Consider the following 27,427-nt stretch of genomic DNA (forward strand, 5'->3'; position numbering starts at 1 on the left):
GAAAGTATGTGCTGACATTGAAGAGGGTTCAGAGGTGGTTCACCAGGATGATTCCGGAATGAAAAGGATATCATATAAAGAGTGTTTGACAGGTCATAGCCTGTACTCATTGGAATTTAGGAGAATAGGGTGGGGGGGGGGGGGGGGGGAAACATTGAAACATTTCAAATGTTGAAGACTCAAACAGAGTAGATGTAGAAAGTTTGTTTTCCACGGTGGGAAAATATAGGACAAAAGGGCACAACTTCAGGATTGAAGGGCATCTGCTGAGAACAGAGTTATGGAGGACTTCCTTTTGTTAGAGAATGGTAAATCTGTGGAATTTGTTGCCACAGGCAGATGCGGGGGCCAAGACATTGGGGATAATTAAGGCAAGCTCTTGATGAGCCAGGACATCAAAGGTTATGGGGAAAAGACCGAGCAGTGGGGCTGAGTGGGGGAATGGATCAGCTCATGATTGAGTGGTGGGGCAGACGATGGGCCGAAGAGCCTATTTCTACTCCTATTTCATATGGTCTTACTTTGCATAAAAATATAAAGCATGTTCTGTCTCAACAACAACCCAAACATCACAAAAATAATAATCACTGCAATTTATTTATTTCTATAAAAGATAGCAGTTACTTGTAGCTTTAAAAATGCCTTATCCCGTTTAAAAAATATACACCAACTATTCCTGAAATACAAACTCAAAACTTCAGTACCCCTTCTCTGCTGCTTTGTAGATGTAAATGACTACTCAATCCAAAATTCTGCGTGTTCCACACGAATAATAAATACTTGTATGGATTGCTTTATATAGAATCCTGGATACTTAGAAGTGAATTGCAGATGGTATCTAACTGAGGAGTCTAGATTCTAAAATTAAACCATTACATCCTGATTGTGGTTGCTTGTTCAGAAGTATTACACATTAGCTGAGTTTACAATGCAAGCTATTTAACTTTGTATTCCAAATAATATACACGGTCCAGTTTGCCTGACTTTTGGTGGAGATACCAGTTACATCACTGACAATCGTCCAGCTAATTAACGACTGATTCTCCTTGTAGATCTGGCAATAGCTAGGCATTATGCATTCACACACAATTCTGTCCAATGCAACTGAAAAACAGCAAACCAAAAAGGCGGTAAGAACACTTAAAAATAAACATAAATAGATTTGTTTATAAAAGCACAGCATACAACAAAACATGATACAAACTCCTGAATTAGCGATGGATGAGGCTGTTCACCAAAGACAAGAGTTTCTCTGATCACCACAGGAGATCTGCTTTTAAGGTCTCAGTAGTTCTGAGTGACTCCGGTTCACTCTGGAAAGCATCAGGGTGCACAAGCAAAATCTCTTCCACCATATCTCAATGTCTAATGACATTGCATGAAGATCCCAGTAATTATCTTCTGTTTCACTCAGGTTTCATTGCTTTCATCTTGACCTTTGCCCCTAGGTTGTGCCTTTGATAATGGAAACTGCTAGTTTAAGATTTCCAGTTGAAAGCTCTATAACAGTATCATTGACATTAGCCAGGAACAGAAACAAGATTAAAAAAGTTAAGCAACTTCTGCTGCAGGGGTTGAAGTTATGGTGGTCTTACTGATGTCACAAATTCCTTGTCTAGTTCTTTCTCTTTTACTGCAGAGCTCCCTTTCTCACTGAGTTACAATCTGTCTGGCTAGTTTTTCCAAAAGTTTACTCCAAATGCTGAGTGGAGAATTCACTATGTTCAGCAAGTTTTTTTAAATCCAGCATCTTGGCTGGATTTTCCTTATGGGACCTGTCCCAAATTTTAAAAAAAACAAGCCTAATCCCTGACACATGGGAACCTCCACAACATTTCCGTCCCAACCTTTCCAGAGCAGCATGTCCCATCATAGCTTGCTGCACACCAGCTTCACGAAGGCATCATCACCAACAAAAAACTACTCATTGGCCATTAGGTTTGGGGCCGACAGACCCAGTCCACTGATTGGCTCTTGCTCTGAGAGCAGAAAATGGTTCCTTGAAAGAATCGAAGGCAACTAACCAAATTTACTCCAAATCAGCTTCATTTTCTCCCAGGATAATTACTGACTCAAAATGGCAAAAATATCAATTCCATTTGACCTCTGATCTGTTCATCTAAATTCCAATTTCACTCTTGAACACTCCAATGGAATGTTTATGCTAAATACAGATCTCAGCATTTTCCTATCAATAGTAATCCCTCACTAAGTCGTGGCACCTTTCCAACCCTAGAAGAATATAACACGACATTATTTACAACAAAGTGTCAGTGAGCTGAACAAAGTATCATGTACAAAAACATCAAATAATTAACTTAAATAAAGAGCATATACAACTGAAATTACCCAAATAGTACATTTTAGAAATTTCCTTGACAGAAGGTGGAAACCTGGAAAAAGGCTGCTAGTTTCCCATCAGAAACCCAACTTGTGCCCTTCACTCTGCTTTCTGGTTATTCCACTTAGATAAATTAGAGACATTAACTGGCTGAGCTTTTCCACCATGAATAAAACGTTGCGTCGTACACACTTTAGTTTGACTAGACATTTAAACTCCACGGCTGCAGAGTGTGCACCCTCCACTTGCATTTTGATGAGTTACGCAACCTAATTATCCAAACTGATTCCATGTTCATAAATTTCTGAGGCTGAGCTTTTCCACCATGAATAAAATGTTGCATCATACAAACTTCAGTTTGGCTACATTTTAACTCCACGGCTGCAGAGTGTGCATCCTCCACTTGCACTTTGAAGTGTAACGCAACCCAATTATCCAAACTGATTCCATGTTCATAAATTTCTGATGCATCCCAACCTCTAATTGACAACAGGAGAAAAAAAATTACGAATATATAACAGAAGAAAACAAAAAGTAAAATTCAAAATACAGATAAGTGCAAACCAGGTTTACCAATTCCACTTCTCACCCACCACATGATTTAACTTTCAAACCTAAAGGTTCTTGAATCACTTTGTAACATGCGATGTCTGGGTTTTCCACATTCTCAAATAATTCTGTGCATTTTAAAGTTCCCAGTGACGCAGGATTTAATTAAAATTAATGGAGCTTTTAAAAAAAAAATATTTGTAAAGTGGGGTCAAGAAGTTCAGTTCATTAATTACTATGGAAACAGAAATGATTTAGATTTGGACAAGATACCAAAGATTGCAGAATTCTGTGATCCTCCAGCTGTGGTAATCCTTTCATTAATTTCCTCTCGTTGATGTTGACATTGTGCCACCCCCTCATTCTAACCCATTTTATGCTCCCCACCTTCCCATTAAATCCCTCTCGAATTCTGCCACTGCTTGCATACTGGCTTACGAGCCTGCATGATTTAGGAGTGTGGCAGAAACCAGACCAGCTGCAGGGGTGGCGTGGTTACTGTAACCGTCAGTGTAGCACCAGCAGCCCGGGTTTAAATCCGGCAGTGTCTGTAATGAGTTTATATTTTCTCCCCATGTATGCGTGGATTTCCTCTGGGTGATCCAGTTTCCTCCCAAAAAGGTTAATTAATGCATTGGGGGACACTGGCTTGTGGTCCGCGAGGGCTTGTTATCATGCTGTATGCTTAAAAAAACCCATGTGGACACAAGGAGAACATGCAAACTCCACACAAACACAGACATATTGTGCTTAAGGATGAGGAAATATTGCACGCATCTTAAAGCTCAACACAAGGCATCATCCCTCACTTGTCATCTGCTCCATTGTTTGGGACATCTCTTATATTTTATTGTATCACATCTGAGATTCAACACATCTGCATGTCATGAGCCAAAGAGTTAATTGTGAAAGAAAAAAAATGTTGTAGGGGCCTTCTACAAGGAGATACTTTATTGCAGTGTGGTCACACACCACATCTGGTGACACAGATATCCTAGGGGAATGCTTCAATCCTGAGCTTGGATGGACTTCAAAGTCCCCCCTCACCATATCAGGATTTAAATATCCACTTGGACTACCACTTGGATGTTTTTCTGAACCTCACGCTACCTCAAAATCTCAAAATATGAAAAGTTTGTTTTTGTACAGTTTTTAAAAAAAAATTAGCACCTGATGATATTAGATCCAAAAATGTTAAGCAGTGTAACTTAATGGACCAGTCACAGTCCATTCTTATCTGAAGGATGCAGGCACTTGTGCAAGTGGCATAACTGCCTGCAGTGCCACAGCTTTGGTACTCCTGTCACTGGGAACTCAACAGGACGCGAGAAAGAGATTACTGAACTATAGCTACATTGATGTCATAAACAAGGCTCAATGTTTGGAAGTGTGTGCAAAAGATTGTCTAACAAAGCCCCTTCAGAGACTGACTCAATTCCTCCTGAGGAAGTCATCCTGTGACTGCCTTCCTACCACTTGGCATTTGATGAGTGCTGGAGATTTCTCTTTCATGGCCTGTACTTTTCATTGTATCTGTGGATTGTCACACAGCCATGGTAGGAGATGGGCCTGGGCATGGCTGCCATCGCTGTGATGATTCCTGTAGCTGGGTCGTAACATGTGATGGTGTCAGAGGCCTCTCCGGTATCCTTTCTGCCGCCCAGAATGTAGATTTTGCCATTACACACGGACATGCCACAACTCTCCTGCACGTCGGAGACAATAACATATTGGACAAATAAGGTCACAAGAGACCACAACACGACTCTATTAATGAATATAACAACAGGACTACACAGATGATCTCTGTGATTTTAGTTATGTAATGGATAAATATTGGGATGAATTTGTTAAGATTAGTGGGTTACATACAGACACACATTTTAAAACAGATCCTATTTGAAATACTGAAGAATTCATATTCAGTAACATTGCAGGATCCATGGGGAGTTAGGCACATTTTACAAGTAGGTGCTAATTGAAATGACATCATGAAATGAATAGACCATTGTCTTGGAGGAGACAAACTGGTTATTTGCAAGTGCTGACAGAGTGCTCACAGAAAGGTCAATCCTGGGTTTTGTTTATCTAAGACAACATATGGGAGCAGAAGGATAATTCCTGTTGTTTGCTGAAGAAGGTGGGGATTGTTGCAAGTGAGAGAGTCACAAGGACTTCCTGGCAGTTGGCGAGAAGTTGGAGAGACAGAGAGACAGAGACAGAAAAAGAGAGGGAGGGAGGGACAACCAAGCTCAACAAGCTCTCAGCCAGTGTGTGTGACACTAAAGGAGACTAAACAGTCACGGCTGAAACAAGCTAGGAAAAGCTGGTGGGAAACAGAAAGCTCCAGAGCAGTAGATGGCTGGAAGTGCTCTCTGTTTGATGTTTCGCTTGGAATAAGTAGAACAGAAAGGAACTCTGTAGTAGCCTGAAAGAAAGAGGTTATCATCTGGAGAACCCTGATGGGGCAAGTTTCATTGAGGTGACTAATGGTGGTACCTCAGTTGTGGAAATCTTGGAACAACAAATTTCTCTCTGCAAACCTACAAAGAAGCTTCCTGAGCAGTAAACATTTACCTTTTGAGCACCAAAGACTGGTGAACTTTTACATGTTAAATTCTGTGCACAGTATAAGAATTGACTGCAACCAGAGAACTTAGAAGGAGAAGTGAGATTGAACTGTGAACCAGAACTTTTCTTAAATTTACACACACATCATACACATGCGCTTAGAATTAGAAGGGGGTTAAGTTGGATTAGTTAAGTTAATAGAGATTAAGTTTAAGTTTGTTTGTTTTCATGTTTAAAGATAATTAAAAACAACTTTTGTTTAAGTAAACATTTGTCATGGTGAATATTTATTGCTGCTGAGTTTTGGGGCCTAAACTTGTCTGATGGTTGCTGTTTGGCTAACTGATATCCAATTTGTGAGCAAAGCTCTAGTGGGGTGCTGCTTGGGATGGATAACAAGTGACTGCTTGATGGAACAGGGTTAGTAGAAATGAGATCAGCTTCCTACTACACTGACTTGAGAAGACACTCTGAAGGGGGTGCAGCTCTTATACTAGAGGCACCCTGTTCCTCTGCAATCACAGGCACTTTGCAGCTGATTTCTCCCATTTCTCTGCCTTGTGAGTCTTTCATAATCTCATTAGCCTCTCCCTGATTTTGCCCGACATTCACATCGAGTAAACAATCCTGGATCAAGACGAAAGAACAAATAAGCAGATTCTTCAACTGGGTGTTTCACCTGGGATCTTCTGTGTTAGTGTGCTTGCCACACTGTGGGAGCTAATACCGGGCAACTGCAATCTCGCAATTCCATTGCGTTTAGCACTAAAAGGAACTGTAAAATCACTATCAGGAGCCCTCAGTTTATGCTTTGAGGTTCATCACAAGTACCAAAGTAGAAAACAGGATTCCCCTTATCCTCACCTACCACCCCACCAGTCTCCACACCCAACATATTATCCTCCGGAATTCCCACCACCAGACACATCTTCCCCACTCCTTCCCTATGCTTTCTGTAGAAACTGCTCCCTCCATGACTCCTCGTGCACTCATCTCTGTCCACTAATCGCCCACCCAGCACCTTCCCCTGTGGCCACAGGATGTGCCACACTTGCGCCAACAGCTCTTACCTCAGTGGGGTCCCAAACAAACCTTTCAAGTGAAGCAACATTTCACGTGGATCTGCAGGACTGATTAACTGCATCCGGTGATCTCATTGTGGCCTTCTCTACATCGGAGACACTGGGTGCAGATTGGAAGATCGTTTCGCTGAGCACCTTCGCTCCGTCTGCACTAGCGACTGGGATCTCCCAGTGGCCAACTATTTCAATTCTGCATCCCACTCCCATACTCACATCTATCATACTCCCATACTCACGCACTATCCCACCAAGAACACCTGTAAATTGGAGGAACAACACCTGATTTTCCGACTGGGCACTTTCCAGCCGGATGGCATTAACATCAACTTTTTCTGTTTCTGCTAACCTGTTCTCCCTTCCCCCCTCCCTGTCAGCTCTCCACCCCATTCCCTCTCCATTCCAGTCATCCCCCTCCCTCGCTTGGTCTGTGCCCTCCATCCCTTCTCTACCTATTACCTCCTCCCTCTGCGCCCTATTACCCTTTTATTCAGGCACCTGCCAACATTTTTCAATGCCCTAATGAAGGGCTCAAGCCTGAAACGTTGGTTATGAATCTTTACCTATGCTGTATAAAGGATACTGTTTGACCAGCTGAGTTTCTCCAGCTGCATGTTTTTACAACCACAGTGTCAACAGATTTTGTGCTTTATTTCTTACCAAAGTAGAAAATACCACCTGTTGAGGCTAATTCCTTTTAAATCTGCTAGCAATATGGTACAAGGACAGAATGGAAGCATTCTCAATGCTTTCAGGGAAACTATTTCTTTCACTTGGGAAAATGCTGAACAAATGTGCTGATGTGACATGGTTCACAATGGAAATACTGGACAGGGGGTGTCAAGGTTACCTGTTTGCTGAATGTATTCACTATGTGCATCCAATAGTCCTCGACTGGATCATAGCAGTAGATGGACTTGGTCAGACCCCCAGCCACATATACAAGATTATTCAGGGACACTGCAGTGATACACCGTTTAGCAATGGGAATGGGAGCACGCAGCAGCCAGACATTAGTGGTCGGGTCAAAACACTGAACCTGTTGAAGAGAAGAAATCTTTGTATTTACATGGAATCTTTCAGTATCTCAGGATGTGCCCAAGTGGAATGGTAATAATTAGAGATGTGTGTATGGGCACTGAAACAAACGTGAATATATTCACAGTTGCTGTTACAAACGGAACTATAATACACGTACACAAGGAGCTAGTGTAAAAATGTGAAAACATGCACATATTGCAACAGGTGTGTAATTGCATGCAAGATGTACTGAAAACAATTTATATACAGGCATCAACAATCATTAATGTCAACACTGTCATTGCAATGAATGCAGACAGCAGCACTTCACAACAAGAGCTAATGGCTCCCAATTAGGAACATGAATGGACCATCTACTCTTAGTGTAAGGGACAAGGCACACTTATGGTGAACCTACTGTAACCAACTTAAGAGTCTGTGTTCACCATCAAGCCCAACGTTGTGCCGAGATTGAAAGTTTTAAAACCCTATGTATAAGAGACACATAGTCAGACACTTGTGTGTAAGAACCTCCAAGTACAGTCATTCTTCATTTGAAACCAACCTTATCAGAGCATGTGTTGTCATCAGGTCCTCCTCCAATCACGAAGAGCTTACTGACACAACTGACAACAGCTGGGGAGCTGACTGCCTCTTTAAGTGGCGCAACTTCAATCCAACGGTTGGAGAAAGAGTCGTAACATTCTACACTGTTCAGTCGATTGTGGCCATCATAACCACCCACGGCGTACACCTACAGCAGGGCAGATTAAAGGAAAACCGCTCGTCAATGGAGAACTTTTCAAAGTAATTCTCAGTGAAGTCCCTGAAAAAACATCTAATCTCAAACAATAAAAGCCATTTCCAGTGAGGTTTGAAATTAGGAACCTGGTACCTGGCTGGAACATGCAATTTTTTAAGTGTTCCATTCTCAAGCATATCAACAGCATGTTATGGTTATGTTGGGGTATGAAAAAAATGATGTTATCAAGGTTTTGTTTATTTTAGTCCTGCTTTACCTCCAGGATGTGTAAAGTTCCAGGGCAGGAGGGTTCCAAGCATGACTAGAAAGAGAGAGGGAGGAGGGAATGGTTTTCTTGCACTGCTGGAGAAGTGACATTTCAGTGCTAAAAGGGAATTTGTCTCAAAGAAGGTATTTCTACTAATGCTGGGGAGGGGACCGTTTCTGCAGAGCTAGGGAGGGGACACCGTGTCTGTAGAGCTGGGGAGGAACTCCTCTCCTAGTCGAGCAGTCATAGGATTTTAAATAAAACACCATCGATTCCTTTAACCGACCATTTAAAGACTGTATGGAGCCATCAGCAGAAGGACTGGGGGTAGGACTGACAGAGAGTGCTGTATCTCCACCCCGCTCTCCCTGGGTCCGCACCAGTGCCAGTGGTGCCATGTCTAGCATTGCTGGGTGGGTGTTCTAATACCACTGAGGTTTGTGTTCTAGAACCGCCTAGAAGAAAATGTGGGTTCTTGCACTGGTGAGGAGGGGGTGGGGAGTTGATGTTTTCAAATTAAGAATATCTGTATTCTAGTAATGATGTAGCGGGTAATATTTGTGGTCATATTGATAGGGAAGGTATATTTGTTCTGTTATTGATTGGGAGGTTCCACTATTCTAGTATTGATGGGGGAAGGTCAACGTGTTCTAATACTGAGAGAGGGTATGTGCATTTGAACATTGGTGGGGAAGGTACGCCTGCCCTTGTACCGGTGGGGAAGATAAGTGTGCTCCTCTACTGTTGTAACCTTTCTTCAGAAACCAACTGAGTCGAACTCTATGTTGTGACCAATGCAAGCACATTCTTCCTTAAATAGAGACCAAAACAGTACACAGTGCTGCAGACACCCTTTCATTATTGCCTCAAAGGTTGAAGCAAAATTTCCTTATTATAATACTCTTTGAAAGCTAACATTCCATGAAGTTTTGCTTATTATGGTGCTTTATACCACAACTTCCATTCAAATAATAATCTGCTCTCCTTTATCCTTCCAAAGTGATAAATCTCACCTTCATCTACCTCATCCTACATACAACTCCGATCATCCAAAATAGTCGGGACCGGGCCTGTGGTCGGATAAACGTTTTTTTTTCAGAGAACTGGTCATTTTCTAAGAACAGCCCAGTAGCAACATCAAATCACTTGTAACAATGTTTAAACAACAAACAACACGGTAAGGCTTTGATTTCTCCAAAATCCTCATTTATTTAAAAAAGATTTAATTTCAGATAAATGAGGATATTCAAAATAAACCAGAAGTCCTCATGTATCCAAAAATTTTTTTGGAGCTGGACTGACCTAACAGATTGAAATTAGAATGACGATTGTCCTGGTTTCAGGTATCACCCTCCCCTCTCTCTTTCCATTTCTTCTTTACCTTCTCCTAGTGTCTTTTTCCAACACTTTCTCTCTCAAACTGCTTGTCACTGTCACCCAGCCACATGCGGTCGGAAGAATGCCTTGCACCAGCGTGATCAAAGAGAGCGGCCTCCCGGGCAGGAGCGGGGACCTGGGGCTCCCGGGCAGGAGCGGGGACCTGGGGCTCCCGGGCAGGAGCGGGGACCTGGGGCTCCCGGGCAGGAGCGGGGACCTGGGGCTCCCGGGCAGGAGCGGGGACCTGGGGCTCCCGGGCAGGAGCGGGGACCTGGGGCTCCCGGGCAGGAGCGGGGACCTGGGGCTCCCGGGCAGGAGCGGGGACCTGGGGCTCCCGGGCAGGAGCGGGGACCTGGGGCTCCCGGGCAGGAGCGGGGACCTGGGGCTCCCGGGCAGGAGCGGGGACCTGGGGCTCCCGGGCAGGAGCGGGGACCTGGGGCTCCCGGGCAGGAGCGGGGATGTTGGTGGGGAGGTGTTGTGATCAGTGGTGGCCAGCAATTTATTGGTTTAACATTATTTTAATGCTTAAAAAGCCTTCCCATGTTGTTTGTTGTTTAAACATTGTTACAAGTGATTTGATGTTGCTACTGGGCTGTTCTTAGAAAATGACCAGTTCTCTGAAAAAACCGTTTATCCAACCACAGGCCCGGTCCTGACCATTTTGGATCATCGGAATTGTATGAAGGAATAGGTAGATGAAGGTGAGATTTAATGTGGGGAAATGTGAGATTTATCACTTTGGAAGGATAAAGGAGAGATTATTATTTGAATGGAAGTTGTGGTATAAAGCACCATAATAAGCAAAACTTCATGGAATGTTGGCTTTCAAAGAGTATTATAAGGATTTCAGATAATCGGAGTTATGGTGTATATTCTTTTACAGACTCCTTGAATCCTCCTCACAGCTTGGTATCATCTACAAATTTGGGTCCTGGTTAGCAGATATCACAAGCGCCAGTGGTCCTCAACCATTGGGCCATGGGATGTTTTCATGTGGGTTTTTTAAAATGTAAAATAAAATCAGATAAAGAGGTGTTTCTTACAAAGCTGCCTTTGACTTGAAAATATTGCCCAGTCATTGCCACTAGTGGGCCGCGGCATGTTAGGCCAGAAGCCAGGTGGATCTTATGGGTCTTAGACTGGAAAAGGTTGAGAACCATCGTGACAAAGAGTTGCTGTTGCAAAACTGATGTCTGTGGCCATCAGAGATTGCTGATTGCCAGTACAACGATGAGCCAGTTATCACAACTCTACATAAAAGGACATAGTTTGACCCGCTGAGTATCTTCAGCATTGTGTTTCTACTTTAATCACGGTGTCGGCAGACTTGCATGTTTTACTGCTGCAAATCTTAATAAGATGTGTTTACTGGTAATCCTTTACCATTTGTTAGTAACATGCACAGAGATCACACAAAATTTGTCCAGCTGAGTTTCCATTGGCTAAAATGATGTTCACTCTACTTTGTCTTAGGATTTTATAAATTTTCTTCTAATGAATTTCTCATTTCAAAAATGGCGAATGACACCAGCAGTTATCATTCATTCGTAATTATTTCCTACTTTCTGATGACTCAAGAGGCCATTCAAACCATTGAGCCCAAGGATACACAGTGTATCAAAAGGATAGGCAGGTAAGCAGAGGGGACGGCATGGTTTTGTTGGTAAGGAACAACATTAAATCATTAGAAGACATGGGATCAGAAGATATAGAATAACTGTGGAACGAGTTTAAGAAATGGCGAGGGTAAAAGACACTGTTGGATGTACCTCCAAACAATAGGATGTAGACAACACATTACAATAGCAAATATAAAAAGCGGATCAGAAGGGCAATGTTATGGTAGTTGGTGGGGGTGGGGGGCAGTTTAACTTGCAAGTAGATTGGAGAAACTAGGCTGGGGATGGATCTTGAGAGAGAGAGAATTTCTAAAAAGCCTATGTGATGTTTTCAGAGCAGCTTGTTGATAAGTCCACACATGGATTGGCTGTACTGCATTGGGCATTGTTTAATGCACCAGAGTTGATTGGAGGCAGAGAAAAAGGAACCACATCAGGGGGCAGTGATTGAGATCAATTTGAGATTTAGCAAGGAGAAACTAAAGTCAGATGTGTCGATATTTCAGTGGAGTAAAGGGGATTACAGTGGGATGAGAAAGGAAATAGCCAATGTAGATTGGAAGGGGGCACTAGAGGAAAAATGGAAGAGCAGCAATGGATGGAGTTTCTGCAAGAAATGGGGAAGGTTCAGGATAAACACAGACCAAAAAAGAAGGAAATAATTGACTGGAAAATGTCAACACTGTGGCTGACAAGGGAAGTCAAGGCCAACGTGAAAACCGACAAAAATTAGTGGAAAGATAAAGGAGTGGGAAATTTTTTAAAAGCTTACTAAAACACTCATTAGGAGGGAGATGAAGTATGAAAATAGGCAAAACAAAATCAAAGATACAAAAAAAGCTTCAAGTATATAAACAAAAAAGTTAAAAGTAGAGAGAGAATAACTAAAATTTGGCACTGGAGAAATAATGGGAGAAATGGAGATGGCAATGGAACTAAATGAGTATTTTCCATCAGTTTTCACTGTGGAAAACACTAGCAGTGGGCCAGGAAGGGAAGGGAAATGAGTTTCAAGGAAGAAGATGCTCAGAAAGCTGAATGTTCTAAGGGTGGATGAGTCTCCTGGACCCAATGGATTGTATCCTCTCGGCCTAAAAGAAGTAGCAGTAGAGATTGTGGATGCATTGGTAATGATCTTTAAGGAAACAATAGACTCTGGCATGGTCCCAGAGGACTGGAAAATCATCCCACTATTCAAGAAGGGAGAGAGGCAGCAGAAAGGAAATTGTAGACCAGTTAGACTGACGTTGGAAAGATGTTGGAGAGGATTGTTATGTCTGCTATAGTTCCCTTTTTCTCCCATCTTTTCTCTGCAACAGTGGGACAAACCTATCCTGAACCCAGCATGTAGTCCCTAATCTTTCTCCAACTTACTTATTCTCAAGGATGAGGTTATGGAGTTTCTGGTGACCCATGACGGGATTGGTTAAAGCCAGAATGGTTTCCTTGAGAGAAAATCTTCTTAAAAACGGAAGGTGAGCACAGCAGAGGCAGGACTTGGCGACCAGACTGTCAGGACCAGGCTTTGTGAAGGTGTGTTTAACATGGTACCTCCACTGAGAGTTTAAATATTAAAATAGAACAGGGATTGGTTGGAGTGAGGTCTGCAGATAAGGGGCAGTAACAAATAAAAAGAGGGGAAGCTCAAGCAGAAGGTCAGTTCTGGGAGTAGTGCAGGAATGAGACGAGAGGCTTTGGCTCGAGAAGATCGAGGATGACCTTGTTTCCAGTCAGGTAAGGCAAGGTAAGCTCTTTACGTATTATCAAGAGTAGGAAATGGAAATGGCAGCTAGGGGCAGTGGAATGATCCAAATGCAGGATGTGGGAAATCTGGGGCAATACAATTGTCCCTAATGGCGACACCTGCAAGAGGTGCATCCCAATTTTTAATCCATTCATCCAAAGTTTTTGGATCCCATGTCTTATGACTTTCTGCACAAGTCTCTTGTGGGGGCCTATCTAAAATCCATGTAGACCACATCTACCATCCTTCATCAATATCTTTTTCTACCCTACCTCCTCAAAAAAACTCAATTCGGCTCACGAGGCACAACCTTCCCTTCACAAAGCCAAGTCGACTATCCTTGAGTAGACAGCACTTCTCCAAATGCTCACAGATCCTATCCTTAGGAATCCTCTCCAATAGTTTGCACACCACTGACGTTGATGTATAATTCCCAGGATTCTCACTATCCTTTATCCTTTCGTGATCCCACCCTCATTCTCGTCATCCTTCTGTTCTTCACATAGGCATAGAATGTTTTGTGGTTCTCCTTAATCCTACATGCCAAGGCCTTTTCATGGCTCCTTCAAGTTCTTCTAAGTCTTGTCTTACGCTCCTTCCTGTCTACCATATACTTCTCATGAGACTTTCCCATTTCCTGCTTCCTATATCTAATGTATCCTGTATCCTCCTTCCTCTCGACTTGTTGCCTCACTTGTTTTGTCTGCTATGGTTCCCTTTTTCTCCCATCTTTTCTCTGTATCAGTCTGACAAACCTATCCTGAACCCAGCGTGTGGTCCCTAATCTTTCTCCAACTTACTTATGTTCTCCCATGAACAAGTTTCCAATTTACTCCCCCTAGTTTCTGCCTCATCCCATCATAATTAGCCTTTCCCCAGTTAAGCACTTTCCCCTATTGTCTGCTTTACTCTTGTCCATAGCTATGCTAAAGCTGAGGAAGTTGTAGTCACTCTCACTGAAATGCTCCCCCACTGAGAGGTCTGTGTCCTGACCAGGTTTATTACCCAGTACTAGATCCAGTATGAAGATTCAGCAACATGGCCTTCTAGTCAGCTGGTCCACATACTGTGTCAGGAATCCTTGAACTCACCTGACAAATTCAGCCCCATCTATCCCTCTTGCAGTCAGGAAGTGCTAGTCAATATTGGGGAAGTTGAAATCTTCCATTACAATCACCCTGTAATTTCTGCAAACTTCCAACATCTGCCTACCTATCTGTTCCTCAGTGTCCCAAGGGCTGTTTTTCAGCCTATAGATCACTCCCAGAACAGTGATAGCTCCCTTCCGAAATCTGACTTCCGCTCACACTCGCTCAGTAGACACTAAATTTACAGCATTCTCCATTTCCACAGCCCTGACCAATGTTGCTACTCCCCTCTCCCTCTCTTACCTCCCATCCTATTCCTTTTAAAACACCTAAATCCCACTATCTGCATCAGCCAATCCTGCCCTTCCTCCAGCCAAGTCCCTGTAACGGCCATAACATCATAGTTCCACATACTGATCCATACTCCAAGTTCATCCCCTTTATTCCTAACACTCAGCGTTGAAATAGACACATCTCAACCCCTCTAACTGGCTACCTTTATGTTTTGTCCCCTGCCTACCAACTCAGAACACATAGTGTGGCAGCTCAACACAAGGTAGGTGAACCGGCCCCGCTTATAAGCCACCCGGCGGGGCAGCCGACCAAAATGGCGCCGTCGGGGGTTTCCCTTCCTCCAGCTTGGGGCTCAGAAACCCATGATTGGGGACCACATGATGCCCGGATGACATCAGCGCCCTCCAACACGGTTCTCAGCCAGGTCCATCTGGGAGTATAAGTGCAGCCCAGCAGCCTGCAATAAACTAGTCTGCTCACTGAGCTGAACCCGTCAGGTTGCGTGTGTTATTGCAGGAGCAGTGTAGCCGCCGCTACAAAAGCATCATACTTTTGACCTTCTACACTAATCTTTGCCCTTACATTCTGACCCCCATCTCCCTGCCAAACTAGTTTAAACCCTCCCCAACAGCTCTAGAAAACCTGCTCACCAGGATATTGGCCCCTTTCCAGTTCCTTTTTGTACAGGTCAGACCTTCCCCAGAAGAGATCCAATGATCCACAAATCTGAATCCCTTTCCCCTGCACCATCTCAGCCATGCATTCATCTGCCACAACTTCCTGTTCCTACCCTAACTGGCACGTGGCACAGGTAGAAATCCCAAGACCACCACCCTTGAGGTCCTGCTTTTTAATTTATTTCCTAACTCCCTATATTCCCTCTTCAGGACCTCATCCCTACTCCTATTCTATGTCATTGGTCCCCACGTGGACCATGAACATCCGGCTGCTCACCCTCTTGATCAGAGACATCCATGACCCTGGTTCATAGGATGTAATATACCATCAGGGAGCCTCGTCTCATTCACAGAGCCTCCTATCTGTTTGCCTAACTAACAAATCCCCAATCACTCTTGCTCTCCTCTTTTCACCCCTTCTGAGCCAAAGGTGCAGATTCTGAGGAGAGATACGACCACCATTACTTGTCCCTAGTAGTCCGTTCCACCCCCCCCCCCCCCAACAGTATCCAAAACGGTATACTTACTGTTGAGGGGAATGGCCACAGCGGTGCTCTCCACTTCTGCATACACCCCTTCCCCATTCTAACTGTCACCCAGCCATCTGCCTCCTGACCTTTGGGTGTGACTGTCTCCCTGAGGCTACTGCCTCCCGGTTGATCTGGAGTTCCTCCAGCTCCAGTTTCTTAACTTGGTCTCCCAAGAGCTGTAGCTGGCACCTATTGCAGGTGTTATCATCAGGGACAATTGTTTACATGATTAGAACATTTTCATTGGCTGATGTATTAACCTACAAGAGATCCTCTGGAACACCTGTTGCAAGGTATTGTTTTCCCTTCAGTGATCCAACCTCATGAGATTTATGTGCCTCAATCTGCTCACTCACACTGCAGTGTGTCATCCATAGAGAAACTGGCAAGTCTGCAAGAGGAGTGAAGCAACAGTGGCTAAGCTAGAGGTGCTCAGATTGACATCATCACCTACCAGATATACAGCTTCAACACAAGTTTTCAAACACTGACCAATAGATACCATTTTCTCTCCTTGCTTTATCATTTTCCCCATTAGGAACAAGAAAGCCAAAGACCAGTTTTGCAGACACCACAACCTCTCTTGGTCTGACTGGTCGATACATGTACACTAACACTTTTGAGCCAGTGAGAATGCTAGGGCCTTTTCCTTGGAATGACTTTGCTACAATGGGCTACCTTGCCTGATCATGACTGGAAAGTGAACCAGTTGTACAGAAGTTGGCTAAATCTGGGTTCCCTTATTACTCATTCCAATAGCGACCTCACATTAAAGGAAACAGCAACTGCATCACATGGAATTCTGCACCTAGTATGTCAGGATCCCTATGGAAAATCCCATCTGTGTCCTACCTGAACTCCGATATGCTCTCCCAGCTCAGGCAGTCAGATACTTTGACATCAACATTGTTGCACTGATTGAGACATGATCGGCAGGAGACAGCTAGATGGAAGAACCAGGAAGTTCAGATCCCTCCTTCTAGGGAAGGCACATCCATCTCTCCCATCTGCAATCTCTTGTCTCATCTGCCAGAGATTGCATTTCCCACACTGGCCTGATTAACTACCTCAGAATTCCACAAAACCAGAGTGAAACCAAGCCATCCTTGATTCTGGTAAAGGAGGTGGAGTGGGATTACAGAGAGGCCTGTGGCAGAGGAGTGTGATAGCAATAGAATTAGGAAGCGATAAAGGGATAGATGATCATCTTCTTGCAAGACCAGAACGGAAATTCATATTTCTTCTTCAATTCAATTTTCCTTAGTATTTCCTTCAATTCAATTTCCTGCAATTGAATCTTGGAATGCCATCTTCCTGCTCCTCTTCTAACTTTCTCCAGCAACTCACCAAATCCACAACCCTTATTGCCTAGAAGGACAAGGGCAGTAGGTCTGATGAGAACCACAGAGCACAAGTTCTGCTTGGAGTGACACTCCATCCCTACTTGGAGTGATCTAATTTTTCTTTGCTGTCACTGGCTCAAAATCCTGGAGCTTGCCAGAGTATACCAGCTCAAAGTTACATTTCACTCCAGTCTTCTTCAGGTTGACAGGATGTCAGGGTTTGAGTTACAGAGAAAGGTTGAGCAGCCTGGGGCTTTTTTCTCTGGAGCGTAGAAGATTGAAGGGGGATTTGATGGGGGTGTTCAAGATTTTAAAAAGGTCAGAGAGAGTCAACGTGGATAGGCTTTTTCAATTAAGAGTGGGGGATATTCAAACCAGAGGCCATGGTTTGAGATTGCAGGGGGAAAATTATAAGGGGAACATGAGGGGAAATTTCTTCACACAAAGGGTGGATGTGGAATAAGCTTCCGGCAGAGGTGGTTGAAGCAAGGACGTTATTTACATTTAAGGAAAGACTGGATAATTACATGGAGGGGAGAGGATTAGAGGGGTATGGACCAGGTGCTGGTCAGTGGGACTAGGAGGGTGGGGATTTGTTCTGGCATGGACTAGTAAGGCCAAACTGGCCTGTTCTGTGCTGTATATGGTTATATGGTTATATATGGTTATATGGATGGACCATGCGCCCAGCCTTGCAAGTGATACCCACAAAGTGACAATGACTTTCTTTAAGCAACAGCAGGACACTGTCTGAAGTTGGATTTTCCAAGCCTGTTTCTGGACATTAAATGTGTCCTGCTACCAAGTGATAAACATTTTTGCTCTAGTGAAAAATCCCTCCCCTTTCAGCCCTCACATAACTAAAAGTTAAGCCATACGTATAGCTTTTGTACTTTTTATAGCTGTTCTAATGGTAGTGTAGATTCTGAACAGCTGCATATTCACACACGTGTTTGTCCATGTTGATTCACTGCGTGCAGTTGAATTAATAACTGGACTGGAATACATTCACAACATTCACCTGATCCAGGCTGTCAGATCACTAGAATCATTTCTTCAAAATCAACTAAAGAACAATGCTGTTATTTTGTAAGAAGGATGGCAATGTTTAAGAGGCATTAAGAAAGACATGAATAGGCAGCCACGCAAAGGCAGATGCAGAATTGAAAATAGCATCATTGTTAGCACCGATAAAGTGGTACTGTGTTCTTCCATGTTTTACATAAGGAGTTTCTACTTACTTGCTAGGATTCACAGCTCCCTGAAGAATTCACAAACAATAATACTATTTTTCAAAATAACAGCAAAATATTACATCTAATTTTCACACATCAAGTCCTGAATAGAGCAAGGAAAGGAAATGTTGAGTCTCTATCTCTGGTAACATTGGTTGGGGGTAACTAATCAGTTCCAATCCTCTTCTTTGCCACAGTGGAGGTGGGGGGAAGATAAGTGGGCAGGCCTTGTTTAAAGTCTTGCTGGAAAGCTAATGGCAAAATATTTGCACTCAAGACACCAGAATGGAACAAATCCACAACATGATGACAATGAACTACAGCTGATCTTTTGTCCTAAAATGTCCAAAAGAACCTAAATATTGGAACAAAATGGAACATGATACAAAGAAGAGCATAATTGCAAAGGGTGTCCAAAAATGAGAGGGTATCTCAGAGAGGCAGGGGAAGGCACCACCATGAATAAAGTTCCAGCGTCAGAGTTGGGAGACGAACAAGGAGAGTCAGACTGGAAGATCAAGACGGGCAAGGGACAAACTGAAGACCATACATTATCTGCTGAACTGTTGCGCACTTGTCTGTACATTCTCACTTAAGCATCAAAGAAACTGATTCAGAGCGGTTTCAAAACAGGTCTAATTGAGGACCATTCATTCCAACATTATTTTCTTTGAACCATTATGAATTGTGTTTAATTTAATAAAGATGAATATAGTTATATTATTAATTGGTTAGTTAAGAATAAAAATTGAGTTTGTTTAATATTCCCTTTTACCTTTCCAAGAAGGACAGCCATTTTGTGACGCCACCTGCCTTTGTTTAAACAAGCCACTCGCATCCAGATGTTCAGCTGAGAGTTATACATCCAGACGTCACGACTATTGATTCTGCCACCTGTCCAAAACAAAGAGAAGCTGAATACTGGGCTGAGAGCTGATTGGAAATGGGGATCGTGCAGTGTTGTTACAACCTTACCCTTCACCTCAACCTGACTGGAAATCGGGCTCATTACCTTCATCTTCAGATTCAATTTGATAAACCGTGGCCAGATTTGCGTGTCCACATGTATAAACAGGGAAATTATTTCTGATGGGGAAAGTCTGCAACAAAGGGGTGTTATCTTACTTCGGAGGGAAATTAGAAGCACAGAATAGTGAAAATCTGAAATCCTATCCCTTGATAGGCTGTGATAACTGGATTGAGAACATCTGGTCAAAGGCATCACAACATATGGTGGAAAGGTGCTTAAACTGCTATTAAATGGGAAGGGTTTAAAGAAAAATGGTGACACTACCTCTACCATATAAAATGTCTAAAATGGGTCAGGGAAGGCTGCTCAAAAAGGGCATTAAAATACATTTTCAGGTTTGGAAAAGGTTTAATAACAAAATGAGACCATTGGCAACGTCAGAGTGCAGCTCTTTCCCAGGATCATTTGCAAGCCATGCATCATCAGTCAATGCAGACCACCAGCTAGATGCCCCATCGCAAAATGTTATTCCTCACAGCTGGGCCTCCTCATCCATCCATTTATTAAAACAGCGTGAGCTGAGGTCTCTGGTGCCCATGCTAAATATCCATGATCCATGTTTAAAAATATGGTTCAAATCCAGAACCACAAACATCGGCTGGGTACAGAATCAGTTCTCACACAATTCACCCAAGGGATCAAGCAAAGCAGTGAAAAAGATTGATTCCAATTGGGAGGCTCTGAGATCCCAACAGTCCCCAATTGTGAGAAGGAAGAAAAGGAGATGGAGAAAAACGACGAGAGTGCCAGGGTGTGAAAGGTCAGTGTGTGTGACCCACCGTACTACCCAGTGCCAGGGTGTGAAAGGTCAGTGTGTGTCCCACTGTACATCCCTGTCCCAGGGTGTGAAAGGTCAGTGTGACCCACTGTACCACCCAGTCCCAGGGTGTGAAAGGAGTGTAGTGTTGGACCTCTTTACCTGTAACAAGGATATCGTTCCTCAGGGCGCACACAGCGTACTCCGATTTGGTGAACTCTGGGAGCTTGGCCAACGATTTCCATTCTCCAGTCATGGGGTCGTAGCATTCTGTGTAAGGCAGGTTGAACCCTCCCACTCGCTCACAGCCTCCCACCACCACAATAACTTCAGAGTAACCTGTGGACCTAGAGGGAAAGGAGGGACAGAGAGAATAGATTGTTCCTGTGGACAGGGGAATATTACTCAATAGATTTCTGCAAGGATTCCGATGTACTTTTGCATTTTTATTGAGTTATGAACACAGTGCAGACTATCACACAAACTTCATTCCCCCTATAGACTCTCTCGCCACTCTGCCTCTCTCTTCATCACTTCTTCTGCACTTAATACATACATTTATTTACTGCTTATTCAATCCCACCCAAGCGACACTCTCTTCTCCCTCCATCCTTCAGGAAGAAGATTTACGAGTGTGAGATCACACACAACCAGATTCAACAGTTCCTTTCCTAATGTAACCAAACTCCTGAATAAACCTCACCTTGCTTTGTTCTGTATTCAATAACCTCTCTCCACATTGTGCTGTGTTTTAAAAACACAATTTCTCACTGCTTCCTGGTACATGTGTTCATTAACTTGAACCATAATGCCAATAGTGACCCAGATATCTCTTCATGTAAAAGCAGAAATCACTTCAATTGACAAGCACAAAAGCTAGGATTCCTCCTTAAAAACTAATGTGGTTCAGTATGAATCTCTCTTGCTCCGTGCCATAGATTTCCATCAATTTATATGACAAAGTTTTGACTACACAAGCTCATTAACACATAGTATAACTTGATCTGTTCCCCACAGCTGCCAATCTTAGATACTTGCATAAATGGGACTGTTTTGCATTGAAAGAGCTCAACCAGATTATTTCTGCTGTGGCTATGTCTCAACCCAACAGGTAATGATAGCCTTAACATTGTTTAATTAAAAGATCTTGGGTTTTGTTTACCCCCTCACCTGCGAGGTCTTGTCCGTGGTGACATCATCTCATTGCCGAGCACATGGTACCTCCTGGCTTCGTGGAGAAGCTGGTAGCATTCAGGAGAATTCTGGATCAGCTGGTTTCCTTCCACTGTCTGCACAAAATAATTGGGGTGTAATAGGGGAAGCCTGACATGGGTCAGCACCTCCTTGATCATGGGCCTCCTCCGGTCCATGTCATGGTAGACCCAACGCATCACTGACTCATATACTGTCTCTTCTTTGCTGATCACCAGGTCATCACTGGAGACATAATCAATGAGCTCATCTTTCTCCAGGCAGAGAAATTCCTCATGCTGGGAAACCTCAGAGAATGTCTGCAGGCCAAAGCCTCTGCACTTGGAGTGCAGAGACTTCAGGGAATGTGTATCTGCAAACTTCTGGATGCCCAGGCAGTTGCAGGGATCAAGCTGCTCCTCCAGGAATTTGGCACATGCTTCTCGGATGGCACTGATCTGGAAGAGGCTAGAAGTTTCAAAAAGATATTGCACATTGTCGGTGGTGATCCTTACCCTTCCAGTGTAGACATATTGCAGGAATTGGTCCATGGCATCAGCAAAAATTCCATTAATCTCCACCAGCATCTCCCTACTCTCACGGTGATCATTGCAGAACATGGCTCTGAAGTAGCTGCTGCAGGAGGAGAGGATTGCTCGATGGCATGGAAACTCCCTGCCCTCCACACAGATGATCACATCAGTGAAGAGCCGGCTGTTCCTAAATTCGTTCAGCATCTCCAGGATGGCTTCGGCATGGGACGAGCCCGAGGAGAAGTCATAAATGTCCTGACTAACCAAAGGTTTCTGGTCAATTTCAAAGACTTTGCGTTTGGTGACAGGAGAGTCACGGAAATTGCCGTCATCCCTGTTGATTCGTCGGCCCAATATCAGCACCATGTCTTTATCCAGCCACTCTCACAAACAAGAGCAGTCCTGGGGCAAAATCAATTACAATGTTAACAAATTATCTCATGTAGTTAAGAAAATATTTACTGAATACAGGGGCAATCTTATCAAGAGCAAAAGACTAATAGTGATTGCAGTGTAGCCTTGTGGAATGGTCTTGTGATCAGGTTGATTAGAGGGATCCAGGTAAAAGGTTCATTATTCAGACTCTTGATTCCCTCAAGAGGGCTTGGAGTTTCCCGGGTGTTAGTCTGTAAGTCAGTCTATCCAATCACAGAGTGGCAATATAGTCATGGGCCAGGTGATGAGGAATTGTCAGCTAATTTCCATACTTTTCAGAAGCTGTAACAATTTTTTAAGACTAGAACTAGGAAATATAGACTCAAGATTTAGGGGAGTAGAATGAAGAAAAAAGAAATGTTTTTCCCAGACATTGGTGAATCTGTGGTATTCTTTGCCAAAGGAAGCATAGACTGCTTTATTAAATGTATTTCAGTCACAGACAGTTTTCTGCAGAATGAGGGGAACTAAGGTTCATGGTGAACGGGAGGGTAAGAGCAGAGTAATCCACAGCCAGATCAGTTAGGATCTTATTGAAAGGGGCCCGATGCACGACTCCTCTTCCTATTTCTTAGGTCCAAAGCAGGAAACGCTAAGCATGTCACCCCAATTTGTTGGAATTTAGGAGAATGAGGGGGATCTCATTAAAACATATCGAATGTTTAAAGGCGTGGACAGAGTAGATGTAGAAAGGTTGTTTCCCATGGTGGGAGAGTCAAGGACAAGAGGGCATGACTTCAGGATTGAAGGGAGTCTGCTTAGATCAGAGATGCAGAGAAATTTCTTCGACCAAAGGGCGGTAAATCTATGGAATTTGTTGCCACAGGCAGTTATGGAGGTCAGGTTATTGGGTGTATTAAAGGCAGAGATTCACATGTTCTTGATTAGCCAGGGCATCAAAGGTTATGGAGAGAATGCCGGACAGTGGGGCTGAGTGGGAAAATGGATCAGCTCATGACTAAAATGGCGGGGCAGACTCAATGGCTGAATGGCCTATTTCTGCTCTCGTGTCTTATTGTCTTACACAGGGTTCAAATTGCAGGGAGTAAGGGAAAGACATGGAGTACAGAAGATGTCTAGTGCCAGCAGGTCACAAGTTGTGCAGCTGCTGACTAGTTGTCGAGGCTAGTCGCAAATGGGGCTGGGTTAAATAGGAGGAACCAAATCAAATCTGAATTGACCATGAGGAGAAACACGGTTAGAAGTGCTGAGCTCAACGTTGAGTCCAGAAGCCTGCAAAGAGCCAAGTATTTGACCGTGGATTGGGCTGTGTGGGATTATGAAGAATTAACTAACATGTGACTGGAAGCTCCGAGTGATTCCTGCAGACAATAAGTGTCGCCCTGTCTCGGTCTGCTTTCATCAATCTTTGTTAATTAATAATAAGCTATTATTAATCATTGGCCAAAATGCCGTGTCCTGTAATATTCGATGAGTAAATGTTCAATACTACATCTTGGGTGAGAGGTTATGAAAATGATCCGGACTGTGGAGCCATTGGTTTAGTTGAGAGGCTACACATGGAAAGAAAAGTTTATGCACGTTGATCACAAGTACGATTCATCAGCCATGATCTGCATGGGGGAGCAGCGTCGATGGGCTGAATGGTCTTGTGATCTTTATGGCGCAGTCGGTTCGAACAGGAAAACAACGCGTCGCTCAAAACAGGAAACATTACATAATCTTCCAAAACAACAAGTTCCGCACGGACCTCAGGCAACTCCTGGCACCAGTAATCAAACCTTTGTTTACAAGAACGGGAACGTCAATCCTGGGTGAGACCTACAGACAACAGCGGTTAAACTATGTGAGGAGCACCTCCCTGCTCGGGGTTTGCCCTGGATTTGCATTGGACCGAGTTCAGTTATGCGAATTCAATCGGCGAAAACATGGATCACGCGGCGAATGTGCCCAACCGACACGGAACTGCAGGCGGTCACGCAACGGGAGCTGGTACCGGGCCCGGGTCAGCCGCTGCTCCCTTAAAATGTCCAACAAGAGGACGAGCTTCTGCGATAGTCGCCGGCGGCGAGTATCGGCCGGGACAGAGTTTTTAACAAGTAACTGTGCGGCAGTCGCACACGCTCCAGGGCAGAGCTGAACCCCCGCTCCCCGCAGGGGGAAACTACTCTCCACCCACCCCTTCAGTCCTGATGTTCTTTCAGGAGAAAGAAACGAGAGCAGATTCCAGCCAATGGGTTGAAGGTGTCCGAGCTCCCCATTCCAAAGTAGCGCGTACCGGCCAAGCCACCCCGGGACTGCCCTAGGGAACCCCGACCCGCTCCGCTCTGTGGGCTCGGAGCAGCAGAGAGGGGCCGCGAACCGGGGAATTGGGAGCACAGGAGCGTACAGGTTTCCGCAAACTGGACGCCCTCTCCTGACCGTTCCCTCGACGGCAAAAAGTCGCGCTGGCCTCTTTATTAATGTCCCTTCTTCAAGCGAATCCCTTTACAACAGAACTCGGCTCCTGCCACTTTCTGTTCGCCGCAGAGAATCGCCCGTCTGAGGACTTTATCGCCATTGTTGCAACTTCCCCGAGTCGATGTAAACAAAGCCCTCTCCCCACCCCCCTCCCCTCCGGCTCCATGGACGAGAACAATAACAGTCCGCGACAGCTCCATCTTTATTTCCTGGTGAGCTGCCTCGGACACTGTGGCTGGAACCGCGTTTGTCCCCGGAGAGCCGCTCGGCCCTTCACCTTCAACGGGCAGGGGGCAAACACCGTCCACCTTCACGGATGCTTGGCCATCACATTCATTCCCGCGACTTCGGGAGGAGCGTTTAAGCCCAAACTCTCCTGAATCTACTATAACCTCTGCCACTTAGTTCTGGACGTGACCCTTTTAGAACATACCCGTATAAACAAGCCCCCCCCCCCCCCCCCCCCCACTTTACCGCTGAGGAAGGACACAGTCGATCTTCCGAAGATGAAAGTTCCCGGATAATTTCTTTCTGCTGCTGGGCTTCTTGGGTAGCGGCTTTGCTGCCACTTCAGGCGACGGCCGTGACTCTGCTGCTTTCTGCCGAAGGACGTCGGACGCTCTGGCCACTTATCTTAGCGAGTGCCCTTCTCCCATTCCCTGCCAAATCAGAACCAAAACAAAGAGCGACAGCATCAACAGCTTCCCATTGCATCAGCAGCGCCCGACTCCGCCCCCACGACAAGAGAGAGACGAGGGACTACAATTCCCATTCACTCTGCAAGATGGCCCCTCTCTCCCCCCCCACCCCCTCGCCCCCCGCCTCATCCCCTGTGACTGACAAGTGTCAGTCCCCTCCGTAATGTTTGGAACAAAGCACTTTTTCCCTTAATTTTCCCTGCACTCCATTATTTTAAAGTTGACAGCAAACAGTTCACAAGTGATTAAAGTACACATTCCAGACTTTATTCAAGATTATTTGTAAATATTGTGGTTTGACCATTTAGAAATTACACCACTTTTTACACAGTCCCCTCACTTCAGGACACCATAATGTTTGGGACACTTGGCTTTATGGGTGTTTGTGAGAACTCACCTTTGTTTAGTTGCTACATTGGTGCAGGTGGAAGAGAGCTGGGCTTCTCAGCTTTTGATCACCTTTGGAGTCTAGTTTTTCAACGTGAGGACCAGAGTTTTGCCAATGAAAGTCAAATAAGCCTTTATGAGGCTGACAAACAAGAATAAACCAGGAAGAGTCATCACTCAAACTTTGGGATTACCAAAATGAACTATTTGGAACATCATTAAGAAGAAAGAGTGTACTGGTGAGCTCTGTCATCACAAAGGGATCAGTATTCCAAGGAAATCCTCCACTACTATGATAGAAGAATTCTTATCATAATGAAGAAAAATCTCCAAATGCCTGTCCGACAGATCAGAATCACTCTTCAGGAGGCAGGAGTGGATGTGTTAATGACCACTGTCTGCAGAAGACTTCATGAACAGAAATATAGAGACTACACTTCAAGTTGCAACCCACTAGTTACCCACAGAAACAGGATGGCCAGATTACAGTTTGCCAAGAAACGTTTAAAAGAGCCTGCAGAATTCTGGAAAAGGGTGTTGTGGACAGATGTTAACCTGTAACAGAGTGATGGCAAGAAGTATGGAGGTGGAAAGGAAAAATCCAAGATCCAAAGCGTACCACCTTATCTGTGAAACATGGTGAAGGGAGTGTTATTGCCTGGGCATGTATGGCTGCCACAGGTACTGGCGCACTTATCTTCATTGATGATGCAACTGCTGATGGTAGTAGTAAAATGAATTCTGAGGTGTATAAAAACATCTTATTTGCTCACATTCGAGCAAATGCTTCTAAACTCATTAGATGGCGTTTCATCCGACAGCAAGACAATGATTCCAAACATACTGCTAAAGCATAAAATGAGTTTTTCAAAACAAAAAACAGGAAAATTCTGGAATGGCCAAGTCAGTCACCTGATCTAAATCCAACTGAGCATATCTTCCAATGGTGAAGAAAAACAAGCAGGAGCTGAAGGTGGCTGCAGTCGAGGCTTGGCAGAGCATCACCAGAGAAGATACTCAGCACCTGATGATGTCTATGAATCAGAGACTTCAAGCAGTCATTGCCTGCAAGGAATATGCAACAAAGTACTAAACATGATTACTTTAATATGCATTCCATTGCTATGTCCCAAATGTTATGGTCACTGAGTTGTATACAAAGTGCTGTAATTTCAACATGGTCAAACCAAAATGAACACAAATCATCTTGAATAAAATCTGGAATGTGGACTTTAAAAAGTTTGAGTGATGACTCTTTCTGGTTTATTTAATTTGTTTGATTACAAATTGAAAACTGTGGAGCTCAGGGGCTAATAAAGGAAAAAAAGTATCTGTCCCAATCATTATGGAGGGCACTGTATTTGTAACAGGACATGTAGAAATATCAATAAGCTTGACAGCATCATAAAGGATCCCCATCACCCTGGTCACAACCTCTTCTCCCTACTCCTTTAGGGCAGAAGGAACAGATGCCTGAAAACCAGCAGCTCTGGGTTCA

The 27,427-nt window shown here is 44.1% G+C and overlaps 1 protein-coding gene across 2 annotated transcripts; it reads right to left on the reverse strand.

The window, feature by feature from the left end:
* Positions 1-578: 578 nt before the first annotated feature.
* Positions 579-25,568, reverse strand: klhl24a (kelch-like family member 24a). 2 transcript variants are annotated; one of them, XM_069899317.1, is made up of 8 exons: positions 25,319-25,568; positions 21,435-22,390; positions 20,427-20,611; positions 19,253-19,371; positions 8,126-8,314; positions 7,391-7,579; positions 4,364-4,596; positions 579-2,820 (listed from the first exon to the last, which is right to left on the reverse strand). In XM_069899317.1, exons 2-7 carry the CDS (start codon positions 22,352-22,354, stop codon positions 4,399-4,401), a joined length of 1,800 nt encoding a protein of 599 aa, XP_069755418.1. In that variant the 5' UTR covers positions 22,355-22,390; positions 25,319-25,568; the 3' UTR covers positions 579-2,820; positions 4,364-4,398. The 2 variants fall into 2 exon arrangements, with proteins under 2 accessions (XP_069755418.1, XP_069755416.1); XM_069899315.1 differs by lacking the exon at positions 25,319-25,568 and adding an exon at positions 24,774-24,968 and having other exon boundaries at positions 579-4,596.
* Positions 25,569-27,427: the final 1,859 nt, after the last annotated feature.

This window comes from Narcine bancroftii, chromosome 9 (assembly GCF_036971445.1).
Source record: "Narcine bancroftii isolate sNarBan1 chromosome 9, sNarBan1.hap1, whole genome shotgun sequence".
NCBI lineage: Eukaryota > Metazoa > Chordata > Chondrichthyes > Torpediniformes > Narcinidae > Narcine > Narcine bancroftii.